Here is a 24,922-nt window from a genome sequence, read left to right on the forward strand (position 1 = left end):
TTCCGATAAGTAGTACAGTACTTTCATTGTTCATTAAGCTCAGAAAACAACTGAAGAGAAATGAATGTCTGTAATTAAAATGCACCCCCCCCATAACCATAGAGGGAGGGACTAGCAACTCTGGATGTGATAGAAGTATATTTGCATTACAGAATTCTTGCTTCATAAAGGATAAACTTCTTAGTTGTTAAATTGTTTATTGAACACAGTCTTGAATATACTTGTTTAGTGAAAATGGAAGATTTTTGTGATCATTTTTCTTGACTGAAAAAACGTGGCCTTTACAGAATCATAGGAGATGGTATGTGTAACAGATACTTTATCTAGTCTAGAAAGTAGAAAGGCAAGCTGGCTTAGAAACTTTGAAAATTATTTTGATCAATGAAGTGTATTCATTAGCAGTTCTTCAAAGTCAAGGAATATTTGAATTTAAATAAGATTGAAATTAAACGGTTGAACTATGTGGTATATTGACCTGTTGCTGTGAGGAAAAAGTCAAGTTTTCTTAGTATTTTAGTTGAGTAAGATAAAAATTTTCTTTTCTTAACACATTAAACTTAGTTCCCTGAGCCCATGCGAAAATTTGGTGGTGCTTCCACGTTTCTGACATACTTTTATACTCCAATATTGAAGCATTGTAATCTAGCATATATGCCCAAGCATTCCATTTAAAATATCCTACTGGTTAAAAGCACAAGCTCCAGATCTAGGCTGCCTGGATTCAAATCCTGGCTTCACCATTTATTAGCTTTAGGACCTTGGGCAAGTCTCTAGGCCTCTGTTTCCTCATATCTAAAATGGGAAAAATAATGACATCAACCAAGGACTAAATGAAATCATGCATGTAACACTCTTGACATACAGTAAGCACTCATTAATGTTAGCTGTTATTAATTTTATTATTATATTGCTAAAGAACTTGCATAGAATATTACTAAAATTCCATGTTCTTTCTTGTCTGCTTTAAGGCTCCTTTGGGCATAGGTGTGGGAATAAACTAATGAACAAACTAAGAAATATCATTTTCAAAAGTGGTAAGATGATGCTTCCAACCTCATTTGCCCTCTGAGTTTGGTGAGATCCCTAGGGCACTGTGGTAGATTGGATTATTTTTCCCATTTATTTAAAACCTCTGTAAGGGATCTGTACATTCATACCCTTTGCCATGTGGTTTTTCTCCCTATTAGAGTAGATGTATATTTTCTCACCTCACTAATGTTGATCTTAGCTATATGACTGACTTTAGCAAATGAAATGTTAAAAGGTGTGATGTAAGCAGAGACCTTAAAATGGTTTGCATGATTTAGCTTGCTCTCTTGTATTTCTGCCACCTGCCGTGAGAAGAACATGACTGCAGGAGCCACAGTTCCTGGAATTATAAAGATCTGTGAACAGACTTGAACCCAGTACAAAGCCTGAAGTCTAGCCTAGCACCACCAAGCAAAAATTAATGTTTATTGTTACAACATACTGAGACTCTTACAGTTCTTTGTTAGGTAGTTGTACAGAAAAGAGTTAACATAGCAGGCCTAAACTGCTATTCTTGAAAAGGCCTGCTTGCCAGGTTGGCCCTTGACTGGCTTTTGGGAACTTAGATTTTGGAACAGTGGCTACCATTAACTGATAAGAATGATTAATTGTGCCTAAACTGTGCAAACAATATGGTTTATGCTGAACACCTGCTTTTCTTCTGGGAGTCTGGGATTTTGCTAGGTGCTAGGCAGAGGTTGCCTACATGACCAGCTCCCAATAAAAGCCGTGGGTGCTGAGTCTCTTAGAGCTTCCCTGGTTGACAACATTTCACATGTGTTGTCATAACTTGTTGCTGGGGTAATTAAGTGCATCCTATGTGACTCCTGGGAGAGGACTCTTAGAAGCTTAAACATGGTTTCCACTGGACTTCTCAAGTGTCTTTTCACTTTGCTAATTGTGCTCTGCATCCTTTCACTGTAATAAATCATAGCAATGAGTACAACTATATGCTGAGTTCTGTGAGTCCTCCTAGTGAATAATGGAACCTGGGGACCTCCCAAACACAGTAGCATAGCTGCAGCAATAGCTGACTAATACAGGTACTAGTTATTCATTGTGCTAACATGAATTTTGACCTGTTGTTGGATCTAATGCAATTGGCAATTCCCGTTGCTAGTTTGGATTCATAGGCTTCCGTAAACAATAAGGCTTTTGTCTGTACTTCTATTCCCAGTAGAATCTCCTGTGTAAGGCTTAGGTTTCACCACGGGTTTAGCCAGACGTCTATGGTTGAAGGGATATATTAGTGAATCCTTTCAAATCATTTCCCTGCTCTCCCAAGCCTGGCTTCTGCTCAGCTCCCCTTAGAGATTATAGCTTCTAGTATATGCTATGTATATTTTCCCCTGTGGAGAACCAACCCATTGGGTTATAAAAAATATTGCTTCAATTTCAAATGTATTAATTTGGTTCCACTCATCTCTTATCCTGCCTTTATGCTATAATTGTCACATGTATTACATCTATGTAATTATAAACCCTACAAAACAATGTTTTAATTTTTGCCCTAAATAGTTGTATTTCCAAGACATTAAAAGGAAAATTGTCTTTTATATTTACCCAGATATTTACCATTTCTGATGCTCTTCTTTCCTTTCTGAAAATCTGAGCTTCCATTTAGTATCATCTCCCTTCAGCCTGATGAACTTCCTTGGCATTTCTTGTATTGCATGTCTGCTAGTGATGAATTCGCTCAGTTTTCTTTTATCTAAAAATGTCTTTATTTTGTCTTAATTTTTGAAGGACGTTTTCTCTGTTGAACTTGCATAGAATATTGCTAAAATTCCATATTCATGGTTGTCTTAATTTTTGAAGGACGCTTTCTCTGTTTACAGAGTTCTGGTTTGACAGGTAATTTTAGTCCACACTTTAAAGGTGTTATTCTTCTGCCTTCTGGAATCCAGATTCTCTGATAAGAGGTCACTGGTCATTTGAAATGTTCTTTTCGTATATGTAATGTGTCACTTTTCTCTGAATGTTTTCGAGATTCTCTATCTTTGGTTTACAGCAGTTTGACAAACATGTTGCTAGGAATGTGCTTCACATTTATCTTGCTTGGGATTTGCTGAACTTCTTGAATCTGTATTTCTGTCTTTTGCTAAGTTTAGGAAATCTTGTGATTACTTTTTCCTTATTTTTTTCTGAGAGTCTTAATTACTTGTATGTTAGACCATTTGATATTGTTGAATAAGTCCCTGAGGCTGTATTGATTTTTTTCAATCTGTTCTTTAAATTGGATACATTCTGTTGATCTGTCTTCAGTTTTACTGTTTGCTCTGTTGTCTCCATGTTCCTGTTAAACCTATCTGGTGAATATTTAGACTATGTTCCTCCGAAAAGTGTTGACCTTTCTGTTTTAGCAGGCAATTAGTTGATTGGATAAAAACTGAAAATTGCCTCTTAGCCAGCAGTTCAAATCTTAGGTTGGTTCATTTATCTTTAGCTGAGCAGAATTTAGGATTCCCCCTTTCCGGCTATCTCCTTTTAGGAATTCCCTCACTATTCTTTGGTGTCTGTGGTTGCTTTGAATTCCATCCTTTAGTTCTTTAGATCAGAGAGAGAGAATTGTGAAAGCATCTGGGGTAGAGGGTGGGCGCACGTTGTCATCAAAGGAGCAACTTTTGACAGCCCAACAGAAATAATGGAAGCCAGAAGACAAAGGAATTATATTGTTAAACTGCTAAATGGAAAACAATACAAAACAAAAAACCTGCCAACTTGGAATTCTGTATCTGGTGATAATTTCCTTCAAAGATAAAAATAAAAAGGTTTTCAACTATGTAAAACACAAGAGAATTTTTACCAGCCTATCTTACTATAAGAAATACTAAAAGAAAAGTTTCAAGGTGAAAGAAAATGATCCCAGATGAAAGTAACTGTAGGAAAATATGAAGGGCATTGGCAAAAGTAAATATAAAATAATGTTGACTGTTTAAAACAGTAGCAATAATAATAAGAACTAAGCTTTCATCTCAATAAGCTAGAAAAAGAACATCAAATTAAGCACCCTCCTAACAAAAATAGTAGGAAGGAAATAATTTTTAAAAGAACATATTATGAATCATTTAATGCTAATACATTGGAAAACTTATATGAAATGGTCAAATTCCTTTAAAATACACCAAAACAGATACACAAAAATAGAAAATTTAAATAGTTCTATTCTTATTTTTTAAAAACTGAATTTGTAACTGAGAACTTGCTGGTGTAGAAAACTCCAGTCCCAAATGATTTCACTGGTTAGTTCTTCCAAATATTTAAGAAGGAAAGAGGAGAAAGCTTATGACACAAACTCTTGAGACTATTTCCCAACTCATTTATAAGGAAGGCATAACATTATGATCAGGTGTATAGTATATTCCAGGAATGTAAGTTTGGATTAACATCCAAAAGTCCATCAATGTAACTTACCATATTAATAAGTAAAGGAGAAAAGCCATATAGTTATCTCAATAATTTTGAAAAAACTATTTGATAAAATTTAACACTCAAGCATGAGAAAAACCCTCAGCAGATTAGGGACAGATGGGAACTTTCTTTTACATACTAAGGGATTTTTACCAAAAGAAAAGAAAACCCCTCTAAAGCTAATATAATTCTTAATGGTGAAATATTGAACACTTTTCCACTGAAGATAGGAGATAGACAAGGATGTCCTTTCTACTTTTTTTTTAACATTGTACTACAGGTCTTAGCCAATGCAACAAGGCAAGTAAAAGAAATAAAATTATATAGATTGGAAAGGAAGAATAAAACTGTGGCTACCTGCAAATGCCATGGTTGTATACATAGAAAATCCCCAGGAATCTTCAGAAATTGAACTTAAAGTGCAAGATGCAAGATTTGTATACAAAACAATGAATTGTATTTTTATATACTAGCAATGAACAATTGGAAAACAAAAGCTTTTTAAACGACTTAACATATCACTTGTAAAACATAAAATATTAGTGATAGATCTAACAAAATATATGTGAAATATATATACCAACTCCCACACCATATTGCTGAGTGAAATTGAAGAAGGCTGACATATATGGAGAGATATACCATGTTCATGGATTGGAAGATTTGATACTATTAAGATGTTTCCCCAAACTGATTTATAACTTTAAAGCAACCCCAAGTGAAATCTAGGGCTTTTGCTTTTCTGATAGAAATTGACAAGTTGATTCTAAAATTTATTTGGGAATATGTAAGACCTAGAACAGCCGAAATAACATGAAAAGAACAAAGTTGGAGAACTTATATGATCTCATTTCAACATTTACTGTGTAGCTTCAGTAATCAATACAGTGTGATATTGGTTTAAGAGTAGATAAATAGATCAGTGAAACAAAATCGAGAGTCTGGAAAGAGACCTACACTTATGAGGTCAGTTGATTTTTTACAGATATTTCAAAGCCATTCAATGGAGAAAGGATAGTTTTTTCAATAAATGGTGCTAGAATAATAGTACATCTATATGGGAAAATAATAACTTTGACACCCCCCCCCAGCTTACACTGTATACAGAAATTAGTTTAAAAGTTTAAAAGCTAAACTATAAAGCTCTTATGAGAAAACATACGATAATATCTTCCAACCAGAGAATAGTCAAAGATTTCTTAAAACACAGAAAGCCCTTTAAAAATGGATAAAATAGACTTCAGCAAAAGTAAACATATTAGCTCATCTAAAGCATATTAAGAAAAGAAATAGGCAAGCCACAGACAGGGAAAAAATATTTGCAATAAGCATATCCGACAAAGGACTTGTATCCAGAATATAAAGACAATTCCTACAACTCAATAATAAAAAGACAACTAATTTTTTTAAATGGCCATAAGACCTGAACAGACACTTCAGATAGAAAGATATATAAGTAGTCAATAAGCATATAAAAAAAAGTGCAACATCATTAGTTATCAGGAAAATGCAAATGATATCAGGAAAAGTTACAATGACATATCACTACAATCTTTCTAGAATGCCCAAAATTTAAAAGGACTGACAACTCGAAATTTTAGCAAATATTGGAGCCACCGGAGTTTTCCTACATTGCTGGTGGGAATACAAAATGGTGCAGTCCTCTTGGGCAGTTGCTTATAAAGTTAAGCATTTACTTAGCATTTACCCAGCAATCCCAAATGTAAGTTCAAAAAAGGGTTAGTAGAATATGTTTATAGCAGCTTTATATAAAAAAAGCCCCAAACTGGGAACAGCCCAAATATTCATTAATAGAAGAACGGATAAACAAATCGTGACATATTCATACAATGGAATACTGCTTGACAGTAAAAAGGAATGAACTACTAATACACAGATGAATCTCATAAATGGTATAATACTATGAGAATCTGTAACTATCTCAATAAAAATTTCAATTAAAAAAAGCATGTTGGGGCTTCCCTGGTGGCACAGTGGTTGAGAGTCCGCCTGCCGATGCAGGGGACACAGGTTCGTGCCCCGGTCCAGGAAGATCCCACAGGCCGCGGAGCGGCTGGGCCGGTGAGCCATGGCCGCTGAGCCTGTGCGTCCGGAGCCTGTGCTCCGCAACGGGAGAGGCCACGACAGTGAGAGGCCCGCGTACCGCAGAAAACAAAACAGAACAAAACAAAATTTAAAAAGCATGTTAAGCAAAAGAAACAAGGCACAAAAGAGTACATACTGTATGTTATTTTGTTTATATGAAGTTTTAGAAAAAACAAAAGTAATTTATGTTGAAAAATGTCAGAACACTTATAGCCCCAGGATGGGAGGGAGTTGACTGGAATGTGGCATGAGGGAACTTCTTGGGTAATTGTTCTATTTCTTGATTGGGGTGTTGGTTATATAGCTCTATGCATTATCAAAACTCATCAAACTATACTTTTGAGATTTGCACATTCTACTGTATGTAAATTATACTTTAATTAAAAAGAAAAGAGAGATATTTATATCTTTCTCTAATTTACAAGTTAGATTTTGTTTTCATTAACGCCATAGAAGGCCCTGCTCTTTATATGGGTAGGCTTATATAAGAAATCTATGTTTGGAAGTCAATTTCTTGTCTTCCCTTTGCTTTTTTTTCCCCTTCCTCTTCCTTCCGAAAACCACAAGAATGTGAAAGAAAGTGGGTGACCATTGCAAGTAAAACTATAGCTGAAAACTTATATCCGAATATTCTGTCACTTGGACCTTGTGCAGGCCTATAATTTGAATGTGTGACTCTAGAAATGGTTGCTATGGTGATAAACCACTTGACTTAAATAGCATGTATTTTACTCAAAATTTAGAGAAATGGTAACAGTTTCTGGTAATGGTGCACTGGTATTAACTTGCAGAGATATGCCTAGAGCTTACAGATTTTGCATCCATTATCACCAGATGAGTTCATCAAGTTAAAGTTATGCCAGTGAATAATGAAATATGTGTATTTAGCCCATTTTTTCTGGTTATATATCTCCCCTTGCACACATGGAACCCCCTTTTCAAGATTAATAATATCATCTGGAGAAATCAGGCCCAGGGTGCTGAACTACAAAAAGATGGAACCAGAGGGAACCTTGTAAGGTCATCTTTTCTATCACTGTGCCTCTAGTAGGAATGACTCTTCTTCAGCAGTCCCACATGGTAAGAGTCTGTCAAAGATGAGGAACAGCTGAAATGCTGCTTGGGGGAACCCCTGGTGTAACCATCCTGACTGCAGCACTCAGAGATGCTGTCTAGCTTCACAGTGCTGAAATCTTACCCTTCTGCATGTAAAAATTGTGATTATATATATATATGTGTGTGTGTGTATAAATATGTATGTATATATGTCCTCTTATTCTTTATATTTTTAGGTTGAAGAACTCTCTCATAAAGAACCTCCACCCATTAGCACATCAGTAGCCTGTCTGTAAACCTTCTCTGGTCCCTTTATATCTATTTGGACTGGTTGCAGTTTTTCAGATATGAATTATTCATGATAAATAAGGATAGAAGAATTTTTTTCTTTGATGTTTAAGATGCTTTCTGATGATAGCCAGGTTCTCTTGGTCACTGTGAAATGGCATATTACAACAGTATCTTTAGAGAACAGTTTACAGTGATTTTTAAATCCTCTCTTGGAAAACAGTCTACAGTGTTTTTTAGATCCTCTTTTGGACTGATAATTATGACCAACAGTCTGATAATGATCATTTAGATAGACTCTTTCCCCCTAGAACTGAATATTGAAATCCCTCTCTCATCTTTCTCCCGCTTTGTACAATCTTATGGGAGCTCATCACCTTCTATACGCCTTTCATGACCTGGAAGATCTTAGTAACTTCTATAGCCTTGGCAATTTCACTTTCCATTCCTCTGGAAATTTCACTTTCCATTTCTTACAAAACTGTAAAATTGCATCAGTTACAGCATAGATCCCTGAAGAATCCCATCAACTATGAGAGAAGAAAAATAGAAACTTAAAATTTAGGTAGCCTAACACTTACAGAAGAAATCCTTTTAAAAATCCTAGAGAAAAGCCTGGAAGTTGGAATTTGCCTTGGCTGTTTATATTCCAAGGAGATGAGAGGCTTGGCTTTTGGTGAAGAAAGCTGTAACTTGGCCTGAAGGGCATCATGTGGGCCAGCCTTCATCCGTGTTTTATTAGCATCAGAGAACGGTTTTAGTGAGGGGCTATTTAAGAAGGGAGACTCAGTCTTTAGGAAAGCTCTTAGGATTCTGATTCCTAAATAATGGCACCCTAAACTTAATGAAACTGCAAATTAGCAAAGAGAAATGGTGAAGTACATACACACATAATATTTTACAAGGTACACACATATACACAGAAGCTTTTAAGCATTTGCAGTAAATACTTGCGTTTAGGTAAATAGGCTTGCATTGATGTTACCAGGGAGTTAAGGAACGAACATTGTGATTTGTTTCCATGCAGCCAGTTTTAGGCTGATTTTGAACCTCAGTTAAAATATGGTTGACTAAAAATATTTGCAAACAATGCTACCAACAAGGGATTAATTTCCAAAATATACAAACAGCTCATACAGCTTAATACAAAAAAAATCCCAAAGAACCCAATCAAAAAATGGGCAGAAGACCTAAATAGACATTTCTCCAAAGAAGACATATAGCTGGCCAAAGACACATGAAAAGATACTCAGTATCACTAATAATTATTAGAGAAATGCAAATCAAAACTACAATGAGATATCACCTCATACCAGTCAGAATGGCCATCATTAAAAAGTGTACAAATAATAAATGCTGGAGAGGGTGTGGATAAAAAGGAACCCTCCCACACTGTGGGAATGTAAATTGGTGCAGCCATTATGGAGAACAGTATGGAGGTTCCTTAAAAAACTAAAAATAGAGCTATCATATGATCCAGCAATCCCACTGCTGGGCATATATCCAGAGAAAACCATAATTCGAAGAGATGCATGCACCCCTATGTTCATAGCAGCACTATTTAAAATAGCCAAGACGTGGAAGCAACCTAAATGTCCATCAACAGATGAATAGATAAAGAAGATGTGGTTCACACACACACACACACTGGAATATTACTCAGCCATAAAAAAAGAATGAAATAATGCCATTTGCAGCAACATGGATGGACCTACAGATTATCATATTCAGTGAAGTAAGTCAGACAGAGAAAGGTAAATATGTAATATCACTTATATGTGGAATCTAAAAAAATGATACAAGTGAACTTATTTACAAAGCAGAATTAGACTCACAGACATAGAAAACAAACTTAGGGTTACCAAAGGGGATACTTGGAGCAGGGGGAGAGACAAATTAGGAGTTTTGGATTAACACATACACGCTACTATGTATAAAATAGGTAAACAACAAGGACCTACTGTATAGCACAAGGAACCATACTCATATCTTGTAATAACCTATAATGGAAAAGAATCTGAAAAAGAATATATGTATAACTGAATCACTTTGCTATACATGTGAAAGTAACACATTGTAAATTAACTATACTTCAATTAAAAAAATAGATTCATAATAACAAAAAAGTGGTCGACTATATTAGTTTTAATATGTATTAAATACCAAACTGAAAAAGAAATAAGAAAATAGGTACTCATAATGTTGCTGGTAAGAGTATAAGTTGGTACAACTGCAGTAGAAGGCAATACGGTGATGTCTTGCAAAATCACAAATCCATACAACTTGTAACTCAGAAGTTCTACTTCTAAAATGTATATCCTGTAGATATATTATTTACACATGTACACAATGACACAAGTACAAGGTTATTCACAGCAGCATTATTTTTACTAGTTAAGATTGGAAACAACCTGAATGTCCATTCTCAAGGAACTGGCTACATAAATTATGGTACATTCAAACAAGAGAACACTGCATAGCTGAAAGAAGAATGAGAACTCTTTTATGTATTGACATGGAATGATGTTCAAGATAATTGTTAGTTTAAAAAGATCAAAGGGGCTTCCCTGGTGGCGCAGTGGTTGAGAGTCCGCCTGTGGATGCAGGGAACACGGGTTCGTACCCCGGTCCGGGAAGATCCCACATGCCGCGGAGCGGCTAGGCCCGTGAGCCATGGCCGCTGAGCCTGCGCGTCCGGAGCCTGTGCTCCGCAACGGGAGAGGCCACAACGGTGAGAGGCCCGCGTACCGCAAAAAAAAAAAAACAACAAGGTGTAAAAGAGTGTTTACAGTGGGCTACCATTTGTGTAGAAAAGTGAGAGTAAAGTGCGTCAATATATGGATTAGATTGAACCATATGAAATTGCCATTATTAGGCTGTTTTGACCTGCAAAAATGATGACGACTTCCATTTGGTTCCACCTAATATTCGCTTGAAGTTACATAAAATCTCTTCAGAAATGTGCATTGTAAGCTGATAGTATTCGTTGTCTTGGGTGGGAAGCAGAGCTGAGTTAACTAGGGGGCAAGGAGGAGATTTTGAACACTGTGAATATTAAATCATGGGGATGTACTGCCTATTTAAAAACTGATTCACTTGAAAATTATATATAAGTAAATAAAATAGATAAATGTGGCTGAGTAATATCATTTTCTCATCTTGCTCTAGAATGAAACAGAAATATGTTCCTACACTGAAGCAACCAAACAGTTTAGTTTAGTTTCCTTTTTCCTTCCACTGCGCCAGAAGATTCTGCAAATTATCTTAAGATATCTTATCCAGGAAGAAATCAGAGCCTTCAGTGTTTTTGAAAAAAAGAAGACAATATCTATATCACTAATCCTGCCCATAGAGACTTTCTGAGTATTTCTTCCCAGTGACTTCAACTTCTGAGTCTACTTTAATGACTCAAGTACATTAATTAGCAAATGGAACAGTGAAGAAGAATGGAAATGTTAAACCAGATATGAATATGAACACATTAAAAAGAAAGTGACTGAGTCTCTATTCCTGTTCTATAGATTATTTGTTGTAGTGGACATGATGAAAACCATTTCCTCAACTACTCAGGTGATAACTCAAGAGGTGGAAATGTCAAAAGAGAGAAGGTTAAACTTAGATTCACCTTTTAAAAGGATTTGTATGTCAAGTGACTTAAATTTTTATGAATTGAAATGTCCAAGCTAGGGACCAGTTCTATACTAAACAAAGCAGCTTGTCTTTAGCCAGACACTGGAACATCGGGGGTGTTGTACTCTCACCCTGTTGCTAAACGTAAGGAGTTTTCAAGGAGAACACACAACCTGTATTACTGAAGGCTAGCACATTTTGTTTTCTGTTTCTTGAAAGAATACACAGAGAAACAACCCAGAAATTTTCCTGAGAAAATGAATCTATAAAGAAAAGGACCTTTTTACATTTCCAAATTTATACAAATTAATTTTTCAATGTGCAACGTTACCAGCTCAAGAATTAGCATATACTGTTATAAGGTCATACAAGAATGATAGTTTGAAGAGGCACATATTTAAGGACTGTCTGCAGTAAGCAAACATCTGGTAAATTTCCTCTTTTCTCGAAATATAGGTACCAAAAATCCATAAATGACCTGAGGTTTTGCTGCAGCCCTGGGAGTTCATTTATTCATTGGACAAATATGTACTGCTACTGTGTATAACACATGGTCACTTGTATCACAAGAGTGATCAAAAAACAACAACACACGCACACACCAGGTTTATTTGTTTTGTGTTACGTGTAATCTTTTCACATTCTTTGAAAATTGTTAACCTGATTATTAACTCATGTGTATGCTTTCAGTTAACCAGAGTATTAAACTTACGAGTCCTTTCCCAGCTCATTCTGTGTAAATGAGAACTGGCTGCATCTATAGCTCTGTGTCTCATCCCCCATCCTGCTTGTGCCGGTCTCCTGAGACGTTCTCTGCTGTTTTAGAACTCTATGCCCAGCTTCATTTAATGGGAAGTGAGCATTTCTAAAATGGGTCTAAGGTCAAAATGGACTCTGCTTCCCTCACAACAGCAGGATTAGAGACCATTTCCTCCACTGTGGGGTGCAGTGACCTGAGAAAACACAATTGCCTGTTAAAATTCCTTCTACTTGCTTCGTGCTTTAAAGCTCACAGAGTACTTTCGTGGCCACCACCTTAGTTCATTCTCATCATAAGCCCATGTAGTAAATGTGCAAGTACCATTTTCCTCATTTAACAGTGAGGCATCAAGACTACAAAAGGTCTTCAGACCTGCCCAAGTGGTGTGACTGGGGTTAGAAGCCAGTCCCTGGAATCGATGCAGAGAATGGTGAGCATGTGAGGAGTGGGCCACATGCAGCAACTTTATACCCAGGTTAGAAAGAATAATCATGATGTGCTTGTCAGGGAATCCATACACGTGTCGAAGCTCATCTAGAAACCCGGAAAGATGAATGATTACGACTGTGTCCAGATGGACTTGCCTGTGTGAATGGTACCAGGTATTTACTTTCATTTTGCAGGGCAGTGGATTTGAAGTTGTGCCTGTAGTTTGCTCTACCCCAGGCACTAAACAATTCCGTTTTCTTGAAGATGCTAAAGGAGCTTTCTTCGACATTCAATAACAGTTTCACAGTGTGATTAGTTTACATCTCACATCCGAATAGAGCTCCAACTTGCACATCCTAGACAACTTGGTAGCGCCTTGCTTCTTTGAATTGATGTAGATTGCCTTGTGTCTGCAAAATTAATCCAGGCCTTTTTTTTTTTTTTTCTAGCCCACTGCTTATGAAAAGACTTCTGTGCCCAGTAAGAAGGAAAACATGGATGACTTGGACATGAGTTACTCAAGTTACATATCTAGCAGACTCCCTTCAGTTGAACTCAAGGGAGAAATAGAGAAACCCCCCACGACTTCAGGGCAAGGAACAGCACCCAAAGGCACTGCTAAATCCATTGCCCTGCCTAGAACCAAGAAGAAACTCAAACAACGCTGAACAGTACAGAAACAGAGCTGCTCTTTCTAGTGCAATGAGGGTTTAGGAGGGGAAAAGGACAATAGTATGCCGGGGTTTCAGCGTTTCAGCCGCTCTGAGCCCTGCCAAGGGTTTGCACCAGTTTTAAAATCGAAGCAGTCAACTCCAAAGTGGGGTTAAAGGACAGCCGGCAACAGGCTTGATGGCTTGTGCAGCTGAAATCAACTCAAGGCGTTTTCGAGAGTTGTTCAGAGGAGCGGATGCCCTCAAAGCAAGGCTGTGGGCACACTTGTCCAGTTGTACTTCAGATTCTAACATTTAGGCACAATTATTTGTAGGGGAAACTGAGAGCCAGAACCTCAATGGAGGTTCCAAATGATTATGTGCACTTTGCACTAGAAGATTTGTTAGGAAATGACTAATAAACTTGTCTATAAGCGTAACAGCAGAAGTGCTTCAGCCATTCACGTGTGTTCTTGTGATTTTAGGTTGCTCTAGATTGTTTAAGACAGCTTATTTTAAATGTAGAAAAATAGATTTTGTAACTGTTTGCCATTAACACACTGCTAAATTCCCAACGTATTGATCGAATCAATAAAAAACCAGATGTCACCCATGCATGTTAATTTTTACGTGAACAAGAGGTGACTATAATCAGGTCCTCTACGCCCTAAAAAGCAAATTTTGAGCTTGGCCTGCTGCTGCAAAGGTAGGCACACATCTTTGGGGATGGTCATGAGGCTGGACACAGGGGAAGGTACATCATTCCTCTTGGTATTATAGGTCTCTCCTTTGCAGCTGGACAAATAGTTTTGTCATTCTAGGTCACACTGGGTGAAGAGATGCTTCCCTTGGCCTCACAGACAAACTCTGAGGAAGCAATTTGCATCTGCTTTTGCCTTTATAAAGTAAGTAACCTAGGTTCATTCCAGCTCCTCGTGGGATTGTCACTTAAGCCTCCAAAATGCCCCACACCTGGCCAGCTGAGCAGGTACTAGTTGCACATAAATCCCCTCAATGGCTGAAGGCAGTAGACGTGCTTCTAGTGATAAATTTGGAAGACACCGTCCAGCCTCCAAATGGGTCAGCGATAACACTGACGTATGTTGCCCCTGGCTGAGTAGTTTGGCCAGTATTTTCTCAGTGCCTTCAAGGTGCTTCCCCGGGCGAATCTGCCAGCTTTACTTTAAAACTGGAGTTGAAGCTTCTTCAGGGTCTTTCTCCTTCCTGACTATTACTTCCCATCCTGCCAGGAGCCCGTAAACCATCTCTCCGGGATTAGTGAGCCATCTTTGAGGAGCGTGTTCTGTTCACCTACAGAGAAGCCAGCCTCAGCTGAGTGGAGATTTACGTTGCCTAGAGCTGCTCCCAGAGGCAGAGGTGAGGTGACTGGTCTCCCGGCAGAAAAGCCAACCGAGACAGTGGCTTGGATTCTGTCCTTCCCCTGGGCCCGAAAATGGGGTAGTTCCTGTGTTCAAAACTGCTCTTACTTTCATGGTGATACCTTCTTCTCTATCATGTACTGGAGAACTCTTGTTAAATTGAATAGTATCCAAATTTCTATCCACATTTTTCTTCAGTCTTTTTGTTTTTTTTATTTGGGGTATAGTTGTTTTACAGTGTTGTGTTAGTTTCTACTGTACAGCGAAGAAGAAGAGTTCCCTGTGCTATACAGCAGGTTCTCATTAGTTATCTCTTTTACACTTATTAGAGTGTATATGTCAATCCCCATCTCCCAGTTCATCACACCCCCCACTTTCCCCCCTTGGTGTCCAAACGTTTGTTCTCTACATCTGTGTCTGTTTCTGCCTTGCAAACCGGTTCATCTGTACCATTCTCTTCAGTCTTAAATTAGTGATTCTGCTCGGTAAACTTGAGCAAAGGTCCAGAACTAAGTGAAAGGTGAAGTCATTTTATAAGCTTTTAGTACATCTGTACCTTTTCCCACCCCAGCACCAGGCCAGGCCAGCTGTCCATCTACCAGAAAATACGTTCTATTAGCTGTCCTCTGTGCAGGCCTTCACTTGATTTACATAGAATCATTTTGACCGGGACTTAGCTCACTCTTTCTAAAGAGAATTTTCGTATTATTTCTATTTGTTATTTATTTGTATGGAACACACTTGGGCCAGGCCATATCTGAGCTTTGTTTTCCAACTGTGTACCTCTTTACTATCTGGGGATCTGTGGCCTTGATTTCTCCATTTACTTTCATGGCTGTGAAAATAGTTACTCTTCTGTTTCAGATGTGTTTTCAGTGACTGCTAGGCCCACTCCAAGGCACTGATAATCACTCTGACACCACCTGTGCACCACGGCATGGAGGGCTGGGCTTCCTTATGACCCACAGGGACACAGTCTGCCCAGGACAGTGCAGAGCAGGTGTCATTTCCAAGGAATGCAAATGCCAATCAACACTCTGACTTGAGTAACAGACAGGTCAAGGCAGTAGGAATATGATAAAAGATAAATGCCGGCCGGGGGCTGGGGAGAAGTTCAGCCGAGGAGAACAAGAGGATGGCAGAGACAGACTTAAATCACAGAAGACAGGAAAATGGGTTGGGGTCAGGGGAGCAAAAAGAGAACAAAGTGTAATTAATAAGGAAGACTGGTTGGATAACAACACATGGTTCTGCCAAACCCGGAAGCAGGAGTCAGAGGACGAAAGTGCTCCTGGGGTAATTAGAGAGGTCCCTGTCCTAGGCCAGTCTGCATTAGGACTGGCCTCTCGTGGCCTGGACAGCAGCACACCTGGGTGAGGACACAGGCTGAAGAACAAAGACCTGGGGAAATGGAAGCTGAGAGGCCGGTTGTAAGAGGTGGCCACAGAATAGTCCTGACATTTTGAGTAGGAATGTTACGTGGCGTAGGGAGGGGAAAGGAGAAAAAATTCAAAACACTTTGTGCTGATCACTGAAATGCTTTGTTTAAATAATTCTATTTGACTCCAAAATGTAAGTTCCAGGTTAGAAAGATTGAAAGCAGCCAGTCTTGAAAATGAAGCTTTTTAAATTCCAGCCCTGCTGTTGGAATAGAGAATAAAGGCTTTGTTCAAACATGCATTCCCAGCAGTAAGCAGAGCTTTGAAATTGGCCGGGGAAGTTGTGTTCCATAATGGCTGCACTTGGCTGGAGACCAAGAAGCTGTGGCCTCTGGGAAATGACCCTGGGCTGGATATTTTCCATCTGCCCCTCCAGAACCACTCTGCCCTGCTCTGCCCTCTCCACTCAGAGAAGTGATCTTTCAGGAGTGAATTAACAGGCTCCCTTGGCCTCTGGCTTCTCTGGGCTTCTGTCAGTGGGGGACACCAACAGGCACTCAGGGAGGGGAGAGGTCTAGGCCTTGATTCCCCCAGTGCTGGGCCACTGGGAAGTCACTGCATTCTCTTTCTATAGACCTCAGCTCCTGCCGGCAGCGCTCCCTCACAGCTGTGTTCCCCGCCCCTTCAGGCTAAGACCAGGGCTATTGCCCTGGGGACTGTGTCTTCCTTCATGGGTTTCCCTAAACTCTCTGGTACCTTTACAAGTAGGCTCTTTGTTAGATTCTCAACTACCCCGATTGAGTGAGTACCATCTGTCTCCTCCTGACACCCAAGGTGATCGAGACCCTTGTCACTTCTGCATTGTTTTGACCTGGGGCAGCTTTGTCTATGGTTGCCAATCTCCTACCAAATGACAGTAAAGTGAAGAGCAGAGAGCATAAATGGGTTCTTCCTGAAACAAACTGATGCCCTTGGGTGGTCACTGCGGCTTGAGCGAGGGGGTGACAGGGGAGATATTCCTGAGCTTGGAACCTAGACCCAGTGAGATAAAGCTAGCATTGCCCAGGTGGATCTGAGATTGTGTGGACCCAGAAGGTTGAAATTTAGGTCTTAAATTCCAACCGTGGCCTCTGGGAGCCTAAAAGAAAGCCACACTTGACTTGTAACAGCCAAGAGGACCTACAGGCTGGGACGGGAGCTACCCTCGCCGTCTCCTGGCTGTGGACTCAGGGCTCGGCAGAGGCTTCCAGGGCAAGCACAGGCAGCCTGAAGACAAGACGTCTCCCTGGGCTGTGCATTTGTTTCTTCTCTACAAGTGCTGACGTCACTTTACAAAGCATTTTAAAGTAAAAACTTTCGCTATTCAGAGGTCTCACATAGTCCACTTTTATTCTTCAGGATCCTGTACTTTGCTGTGTGAGCAGCTCAGGCTTGTGATTTCTGCCCAGTACATGGTTATCGCTTCATTCTCTCATGGGTGAGCCAATTTTCTTTGCTTTTGTTCTTCAAAGGAAGACCATAAGCAGTGTCTGTCTTGCTTTTTTGTGGCTGCCTTCCTCAGTTGCTGGTATAATCAGCTCTCTCTGTTCCCTGAATTATCCGGAGCAGCCCTCAGCCGGAGCCATGCGGATTCCCACCACTGCCCCAGTGGCCTCACTTCAGGCAGCAACACACAGGAGGCAGTGGAACACTGGGAAGATTAATAGGGCTATGGCAGTGTCACCACTGGCTCTCTTAGAGCCTTCCCCTCTTGGTTGCCTGCTGCCACCCCAGACATCTTTGAGGGACCCAGTGAACTCAAGGTGAAGACCTCAGAGGACCTTCTCCACAAAACATGCAGTGGTTCCTGGCCTGGCACAGAGGACAGACCCGCAGATGCAGTGCGGACCCCTCCCCCCAGTATGAACTTCTCCTAAGTGGACTGCAGCATCTCCAGACCAGACATATCCTTGGCATTGATACAGAGGTTACATAAATCTCCCTGCCCTTGGGGGACTGAGACAGCTTTGACCCTCTCACCCACGGCGGGGTCTGCAGGCAAGATCCTGACATCACCCTGTTGTTTGGGAGAGACTCTTCTCATCAGCACAGAAAGCTGTCTCCGTCCCCAGGGCAACTGTACCGTCCCAGGAGTCAGCATTTCCAGTCTGACCAGGGGCAAGGCAGCAGCCAGTATTTCCTGGTCCAGGCACTGGTTCACACTGAGTTTACTAGAGATCAGAGTCCCCTTGTTAGCTGGACTTTGAGCTGTATTAGTGGAAGCAATCACTGTCTCTTAACTAAAGCCCCTCTTCAGGGTCATAATGTAATAATAGCAGCAACATCTACAGAGCACTTGCCATATGCCAGACACCATCCTGAGCCCTTTACACGTATTCTTCTGATCCTTATAACAATCTCTAAAGAGGAATAAATTAAGGCACAGAGAGGTTGAGAAATTTGTCCAAGGTCACACAGCTAAGAAGTAGCAGAACCAAGATTTGAACGTAGGCAGCAGGCTCAAGTGTGTCTCCAGGCATTTGTAGTTCAGGCCTGAGACTGCTGTAAAGTTCAATCTCAGAGTTCCAAAAGGCCAAGTGGTTCCTGAACATTCTGTCTTCCAGCAAAAATCGAGGTGATTTTGTGAAGTTTGGGCCTTGAGGTTTCGGAACAGAGTAGGATTATTTTGCATGCTAATAAATTTGAGTAAGACCCAGCCACACCCAGGGAGAGCTGCACTCTGCAGGACTTTGCATAATACAAATAAGTTCTAAATGCTCTAACAGGTCATTGTCAGGAGCAGTCTTTAGAAGCCTTTGAATATGTCTTTGACAGAAGAAAGAAAAGGGGCTCCATTGCCTCCTCAGGAATTCACGCAAGCCGCCCTGTCTGTGCGAACATGAGAGATTGATGCTTACCAGGCGCCAAGTGCTGTAATTCCCATCGCAGGGCAGTGGGGGTTAAGAATCACTATAAATGTTTTGATTTGCCATATTTCTTCATCAGGTAGTGTGTGTAGCTGTGAAAATATGGAGTTCACAAGTCAGCTGCTGGACCATTTCTCCACCTCGCCCTTCTCCAGTATCTCTAGCATTTGCCATCACTTACCACTTTAAGATAATGCCAGGTGGAGTGATGATTTTCCTCGTCATGCGGACAGCTCCCTGCTTCAGGGAGCACAGACTGTTTCTGAAGCCTCGGACCCCTTCTTTGGTACAGGATGAGGCAAACATCTGCTCTGGAATGAAGCCCAGCAGCTAAGGGTGGTGCCACCTGCCAGCCGCCGCCCATCTCTGAGTCTGCTGCCGGCGCTGGTCCCCGGAGGAGAGAGGGAGTTCTTACACAAGATCCTCATTGCTGTTCTGGAACTTTGATAGAAAGGGCTTCTAATGGAAAAGATCCCAAAGCCCATTGAAATGGGTAATTTTTTACAAGAGTTGTTTTCCCTCCAGAAGCAGTTACCTGGTTGTAGCTTGACATCCTTCCTCCCATCAGTAGAGAACTTAGTCGTTCAGCCACTTGAATTTTATAGCAACTTTCAGCTGACTCTTTTTTTAACACAGTCCCTGACCACGAACCGTTGTCGGGTCCCCCACCCCCGTATTCAATCTCAGCAGGGATGTCTTGCCCGCAGTACACTCTGCTTGCCTGGAGGGGAAGAGCAGTCTGAGCACTGCCCACGTCTCCTTTTTCCTCCATGTTGACCAGCACCACGCTCTGCAGCACCAGCACGAAGAACTCAGTAGAATTGGATTGAGAGACTCAGTCCTTCATCCAAGAAGTGTTTATTGACCATCTACTATGGGCCGTGCACTGTGACAGGCACTGGACAGAAAATGATGGAAAAGACTGTCAAGGTCATTGCCCTTAACGAGCTTGCAGTCTTGGAAGAGGGAGGGAAAGATGACGGAGACCTATACAAATAGTAGAATAGCTGTGTATTGTGATTAGAGCAGTAAAGGAAAGAGTAATGTAATAGAGAATAGCAGAATAGAAACCTTATCTGAGAGCAATTCTGAGGATGCTTGAAGGCTAAAGGGAAGAATGCTTTAGGCAGAAGGAAAGGGGGAAGAGCTTGTTGGGTTCTAGGACTTGGTCCAAAGGCCAGAACAACACGGGTGAGGGAGAGGCAGAGGCCAGGTGCTGCACGACTTCAGGGGCCACGGGAAGGAACCGGTTTATTCTCAACACAGCAGAAAACCATCAACAAGTTTTCAGCTGGGGAGTGGCATCTGATTAAAGGATCTCTGTGCCTTCTCTGTAACAAATGACGCAAGTGGAGCAAGAGGTGGGAGATTGGTTAGAGGACATGGAGTAAGATGGTGGCAGAGAAGATGGAGAGAAGTAGGTGGATATGAAATATGTTTTGGAGATAGAATTGATGGGATAAAATGATGAGTAGATGTGAAGTGTGAAGAAAAGGGGGCAGGGGGTCAAGAATGACTTCTGGCTTCAGTAACCAGACTGATGGTGGTTTCCCTCACTGAGGAGGACCGAGTCAGGGGTGGCAGTGGACCGAAGAGGGCTAAGCTGAGATGCCATCAGACCTTGAAGTGGAGATGGCTGCTTGAGATGGACAAAGTCTGGAGTGGATCAAGGTGGATGGAGAGAGGCGAAAGTGGCCTAGAGGAGAGAAAGCATGTGAAGAGAGACCCAGAGTTAATCGTGAGTTTTTGCACAAGGGCTTCTGGACACTGGGCAGGGGTCACAGAACCCAGGGCCCAAGGGAGACCCAGGCATCAAGACACCATCTTGGTTACCCAGCAGCCTGTGTCCCTCACTCAGGAACTGGGCAGTGACTGTGCTTTGGCAAGAACAAGGATGAGAATGGAATGGGATGACATGAATGCCATTTGGAGAAGTATCCCTAGGGGATGTGGCCACACCTCCTTATAGCTTGATTAAGCGAATCTGGATAGTGATAGGTAACACCCTCAATAGCTAAATCATCATTCGATAGCCTCCCATCAGCAGTAAATGAGAAGATGATGGACCAGATACTTTCCTGAAGCCCAAATTTGCAGAATCATGGACTATCTGCACTATTTATTCTGCCCAACTCTCCCCCAGGGGAGGGATCCCAACCTGCAGCCTCAGGGGACACGGCCCCTGGGATGGACAGGCCCCCTATGTCTCAAGGCAGATGAATTCCACCGTGGAAACACACAAGTGCTAGAAGAGTCTTCATATTAACTGACACCTGCTCCTTAGTTGCCCCCTGGGAACTATTTAAAGTCTGTTCCTTCTGCCACGTAACGGCCCCTTAGGAATTGAAGTTATCCCCATAGCCCTGTGAGCCTTCTCTAGTCTAAATGTCTCCACTTCTCTTGGACTTCTCCTCAGATGACATGTGTCTTGGCCCTTCATTCTGGCCCATCCAAAATGAACCCAGGCCTCCAAGTGTGGCTGCCACCCCCAGTCCTCTGGACACGGGGCCCCCATCCCTGGGGCCCGTCATGTTCCTATTAGCAAGGAGGATTTGTGGGCAGTCTGGTTTGAGTTTACTAGGACAGGCTAGTGAGCCTTCTCTAGTCTAAATGTCTCCACTTCTCTTGGACTTCTCCTCAGATGACATGTGTCTTGGCCCTTCATTCTGGCCCATCCAAAATGAACCCAGGCCTCCAAGTGTGGCTGCCACCCCCAGTCCTCTGGACACGGGGCCCCCATCCCTGGGGCCCGTCATGTACCTATTAGCAAGGATTTGTGGGCAGTCTGGTTTGAGTTTACTAGGACAGGCTTTAATGACGATGTGTCCCTGAAGCATTTTATTTTCCTATCGATGTCCTTGTGGCAGACTGTCGGTGACCACGAAAGAGCCCCTTCCCAGCGGGCTGCCAGCAGGGGGCGACAGAGAGCGCACCTGAGTTGAGTCTGCAGCACGGAGCCCTGAGATTAGCCGGGAAGACAGCCTCACTTTCCTCAAGTGTCTGTCTATTTACCCACTGAGTTACACGGAGAGGGGAGAAGGCGCAAACTGAATCATAAGGCTGCTTGCCCGAGGATGCATTAGTGGCTTCCTACTACTGGGTGGCACTGTGGGGCAGGAGAGGCTTGCAGCCTCAGACGGGACCTGTCCCGGGCCCTCCCAACAGGACCAGCACAGGGCGTCCTCTGTGTCTGCATAACCGAATGTCCCCAACCCTCCCTGGCCACAGGGACGCAGGAACATCTATGCCTAAATTAAATGACTCTGAGCCGTCCCCCCTGGTACCAGCAGGAATCTGAGTCTTTGTCCGAGGATTGCCTCCCCAGACCTCCGTGAAAATTCCTGGGGCTGCTCACGTGTGTTCTTGTTCACGTGCTGCTCTTTGCCTGAAGCAGAGGCTCAGACGTTACCCTCGAAACCAGGGCATAACTTCTGAGGCCCTTGCCCCTCACTTTTCTCTCCAGGGCTTTTGCTTCCCCAGCTTCTGTGCAGCTCCTGGGGAGCCAGGGCCTGTGGCAGCAGCTGCCCAGCAAGATGCTATGTGTCCAAAGTGATGAGAGCCAGGCCCAAATCGCAGGTGTCCCACCAAGACATGGTGGGACGGAGCAGCCTGGGCACCTCCTTATGTAGCCCCTGCTGCGGACTCAGCCTGTATGATGGTGGATGTGGGTGGTGATGAGTGCTGAGGTGCCTGGGATGTGGGATGTGAGCTGCTGGGCGGGGAGGGGGTGGAGTTTGTGGGAGGAGGGTCACTGTGCACAGAGGGACGCGGTGGGAGGGCCCTCGGAGACCTCTCAGGCCTTCCCCGCTCCCAGGCCTCAGGGCGCCCCAGGTAATCCTGACACACAACAGCTCCGCTTCCTATCTGGGCCCCAAAGCAGGTAATGGGATTTGCAGGCTATTTTCAAATGTCAAGGAACGTCATGGAGAGAGCATCTCTGTCTGTGATGAACGGCTCTGGCCACACTCATACCTGAAGTTTTTGGGTGACAAAATCTTTCAAAACACAGAGTCCATAAAAGAAATAATAAAAGGCATCTTTGGGGTGAAAAGGGTAGGATGTGGTCCAGCCCCTCTCTGTACAGCAAGGCTCAGTGAAAGGGCTGCTCTGGCTGCTCGACGGCCACTGGATTAGAAGCCAGGCAGGTGTCCCAGTTGGAAGTGGGAGCTGGGAGCTGGGTGGTCTCTCAGAACTCTATATTCAGGATGTCTCCCATGGGACGAACCTTCCAGATCCAGGGCAGGCAGAGCAGGCAGAGGCTCCAGCATCTCCTCAGCCAGCAGCTTCCCTCCTCCTTCCCTACGAGGCTGCAGCAGGAGCCTAACCCTCAGGGGGCGGGGCCAGCAGGAGACCCTCAGCTGACCTGGGTTTCTTGGAATACCCTTTATCAATCATGCACGGGTCCCCATCACCGCCTTTGGGGGTTAAGAGATTTAAAATGAGATTGAATGTTTTTTAGAGAGGATTTGTGCAGATTGAGGGGCCTGCAGTGCTCCCACCTTGACAGCAGGACAACTGCATCATTCGAGGGCTGTGGGGTAGTTATTGGTCATTCTGGGTTAACGAGGACACCATTTCTACCTTCCAGGTTTTGCTTTGGCTTTGACATGTTTAAAGGAAAATGGAGGATTTTACAGGGTGTGAAAGGGCACAGTCAGGTCACTGATTTTGATGAATGGACCACCTTCCGAGGGATATGGGACACCAAGGAGGAGAGAACAGACGCTAGCAGAACAGCTTCAGATTCTGCCACGGAGGGGCCTTTCCTACCCGGGCAGAGTGTTGGGAACGTCAAGGACTGTAGGAGCCAGTGTGTGGCAGCCAGAAGACGTGATGTGGCTCATTTAAAAGAGATGAAAAGCAAGGCTGCCAGACAAGGCGTTAGGGCAGACCTCGTCCACTTGCAGAGATCCCAGCTGATGACATAAGCACCCAGGTGGGAGGAAGGAGCTCCCAACTGTGCCTCAACTTCCTGCCTTCTCCTGGCCCGGGCTAAGGGTTTTACATAACACCCCACAAACACACACACTCGTGTGCGATCTCTGACCCTCACTGCCTCGGGGAACGGGTTTGAGCTGCTCACATGACAGGCTTAGACACAGATGGCTCACATTCACTGTCTGCCCCACCTGCCCAGGACCCAGGTGCCCGAGACTCCCGTTCCCAAGAGCCCTGCCCCAGCTGGGTAGCACTCAGTGATGCCTGGGCTGGAACCACAGCACTGACCCTGCTCATCCCCCTGGGGCCTCTCTGGACACTTTTTTGGGTGGCTGGCTCAGGAAGGAAGCAAGGGGGTGCACGTGTCCTGATGGAAGTCTGGAAATTTCAGTGGCCCGAGTGCCCAGGCAGTGGACTGTGTTCTCCAAGCTGAATTTCCCCCCAAGGCTCACCCACCTGCTTCCATTTTCTAGGCAAAGAGAATTCTCAAGTAAGTAAGTTGCAGACAACTGGCTGCTGGCAGCATGTATGAACTGCATATTTACTATTAATGAATATAAGCTTAAACAGATTATAAAACAATTCTCTGTGAACTTGAAAATCATGCAGTAGTTCTATTATTCTTACCTTGATGGTGCACTGCTAGTTATTCAACTAATGCAGATTCTAGGGTTTCATTACCAGTAATGAGTTTCTTTCTGTGCAGCAATGTGGGGAGGGATGGTGAGTAACATGTACCTCCAAGGTAGGAACAGGATGGAAATGTTCCATGTTTGCACCAACGTGAATGCCCACTTCCAGCCCTCGGCAGTGGGAAGTTTTATGCCGGGAACCCTGTTTTTGCAACTATGTATCCCTACACATTGCAGGGTTAACCAACAAGCAACTGAATGGATAATGATGAAGCTAAATTAAGAGTAGCCTGTAGCTAATTAAAACCACAACCACTCAGGAAAGCTTG

General features: G+C 42.6%; 1 protein-coding gene across 3 annotated transcripts in view; it reads left to right on the forward strand.

Moving 5' to 3' along the window:
- Window positions 1–13,972, forward strand: part of STK33 (serine/threonine kinase 33) — a 162,824-nt gene extending 148,852 nt beyond the window's left edge. For all 3 annotated transcript variants that reach the window (XM_024756995.1, XM_024756996.1, XM_024756997.1), the window contains one exon: window positions 13,159–13,972. In XM_024756995.1, coding sequence (XP_024612763.1) covers window positions 13,159–13,377 — 219 coding nt within the window. In that variant the 3' untranslated portion in view covers window positions 13,378–13,972. The remainder of the gene's footprint in view (window positions 1–13,158) is intronic.
- The last annotated feature ends 10,950 nt before the right edge of the window (window positions 13,973–24,922 follow it).

This window comes from Neophocaena asiaeorientalis, unplaced genomic scaffold (genome assembly GCF_003031525.2).
Source record: "Neophocaena asiaeorientalis asiaeorientalis breed wild unplaced genomic scaffold, Neophocaena_asiaeorientalis_V1.1 scaffold504, whole genome shotgun sequence".
In the NCBI taxonomy this organism is placed as follows: Eukaryota; Metazoa; Chordata; class Mammalia; order Artiodactyla; family Phocoenidae; genus Neophocaena; species Neophocaena asiaeorientalis.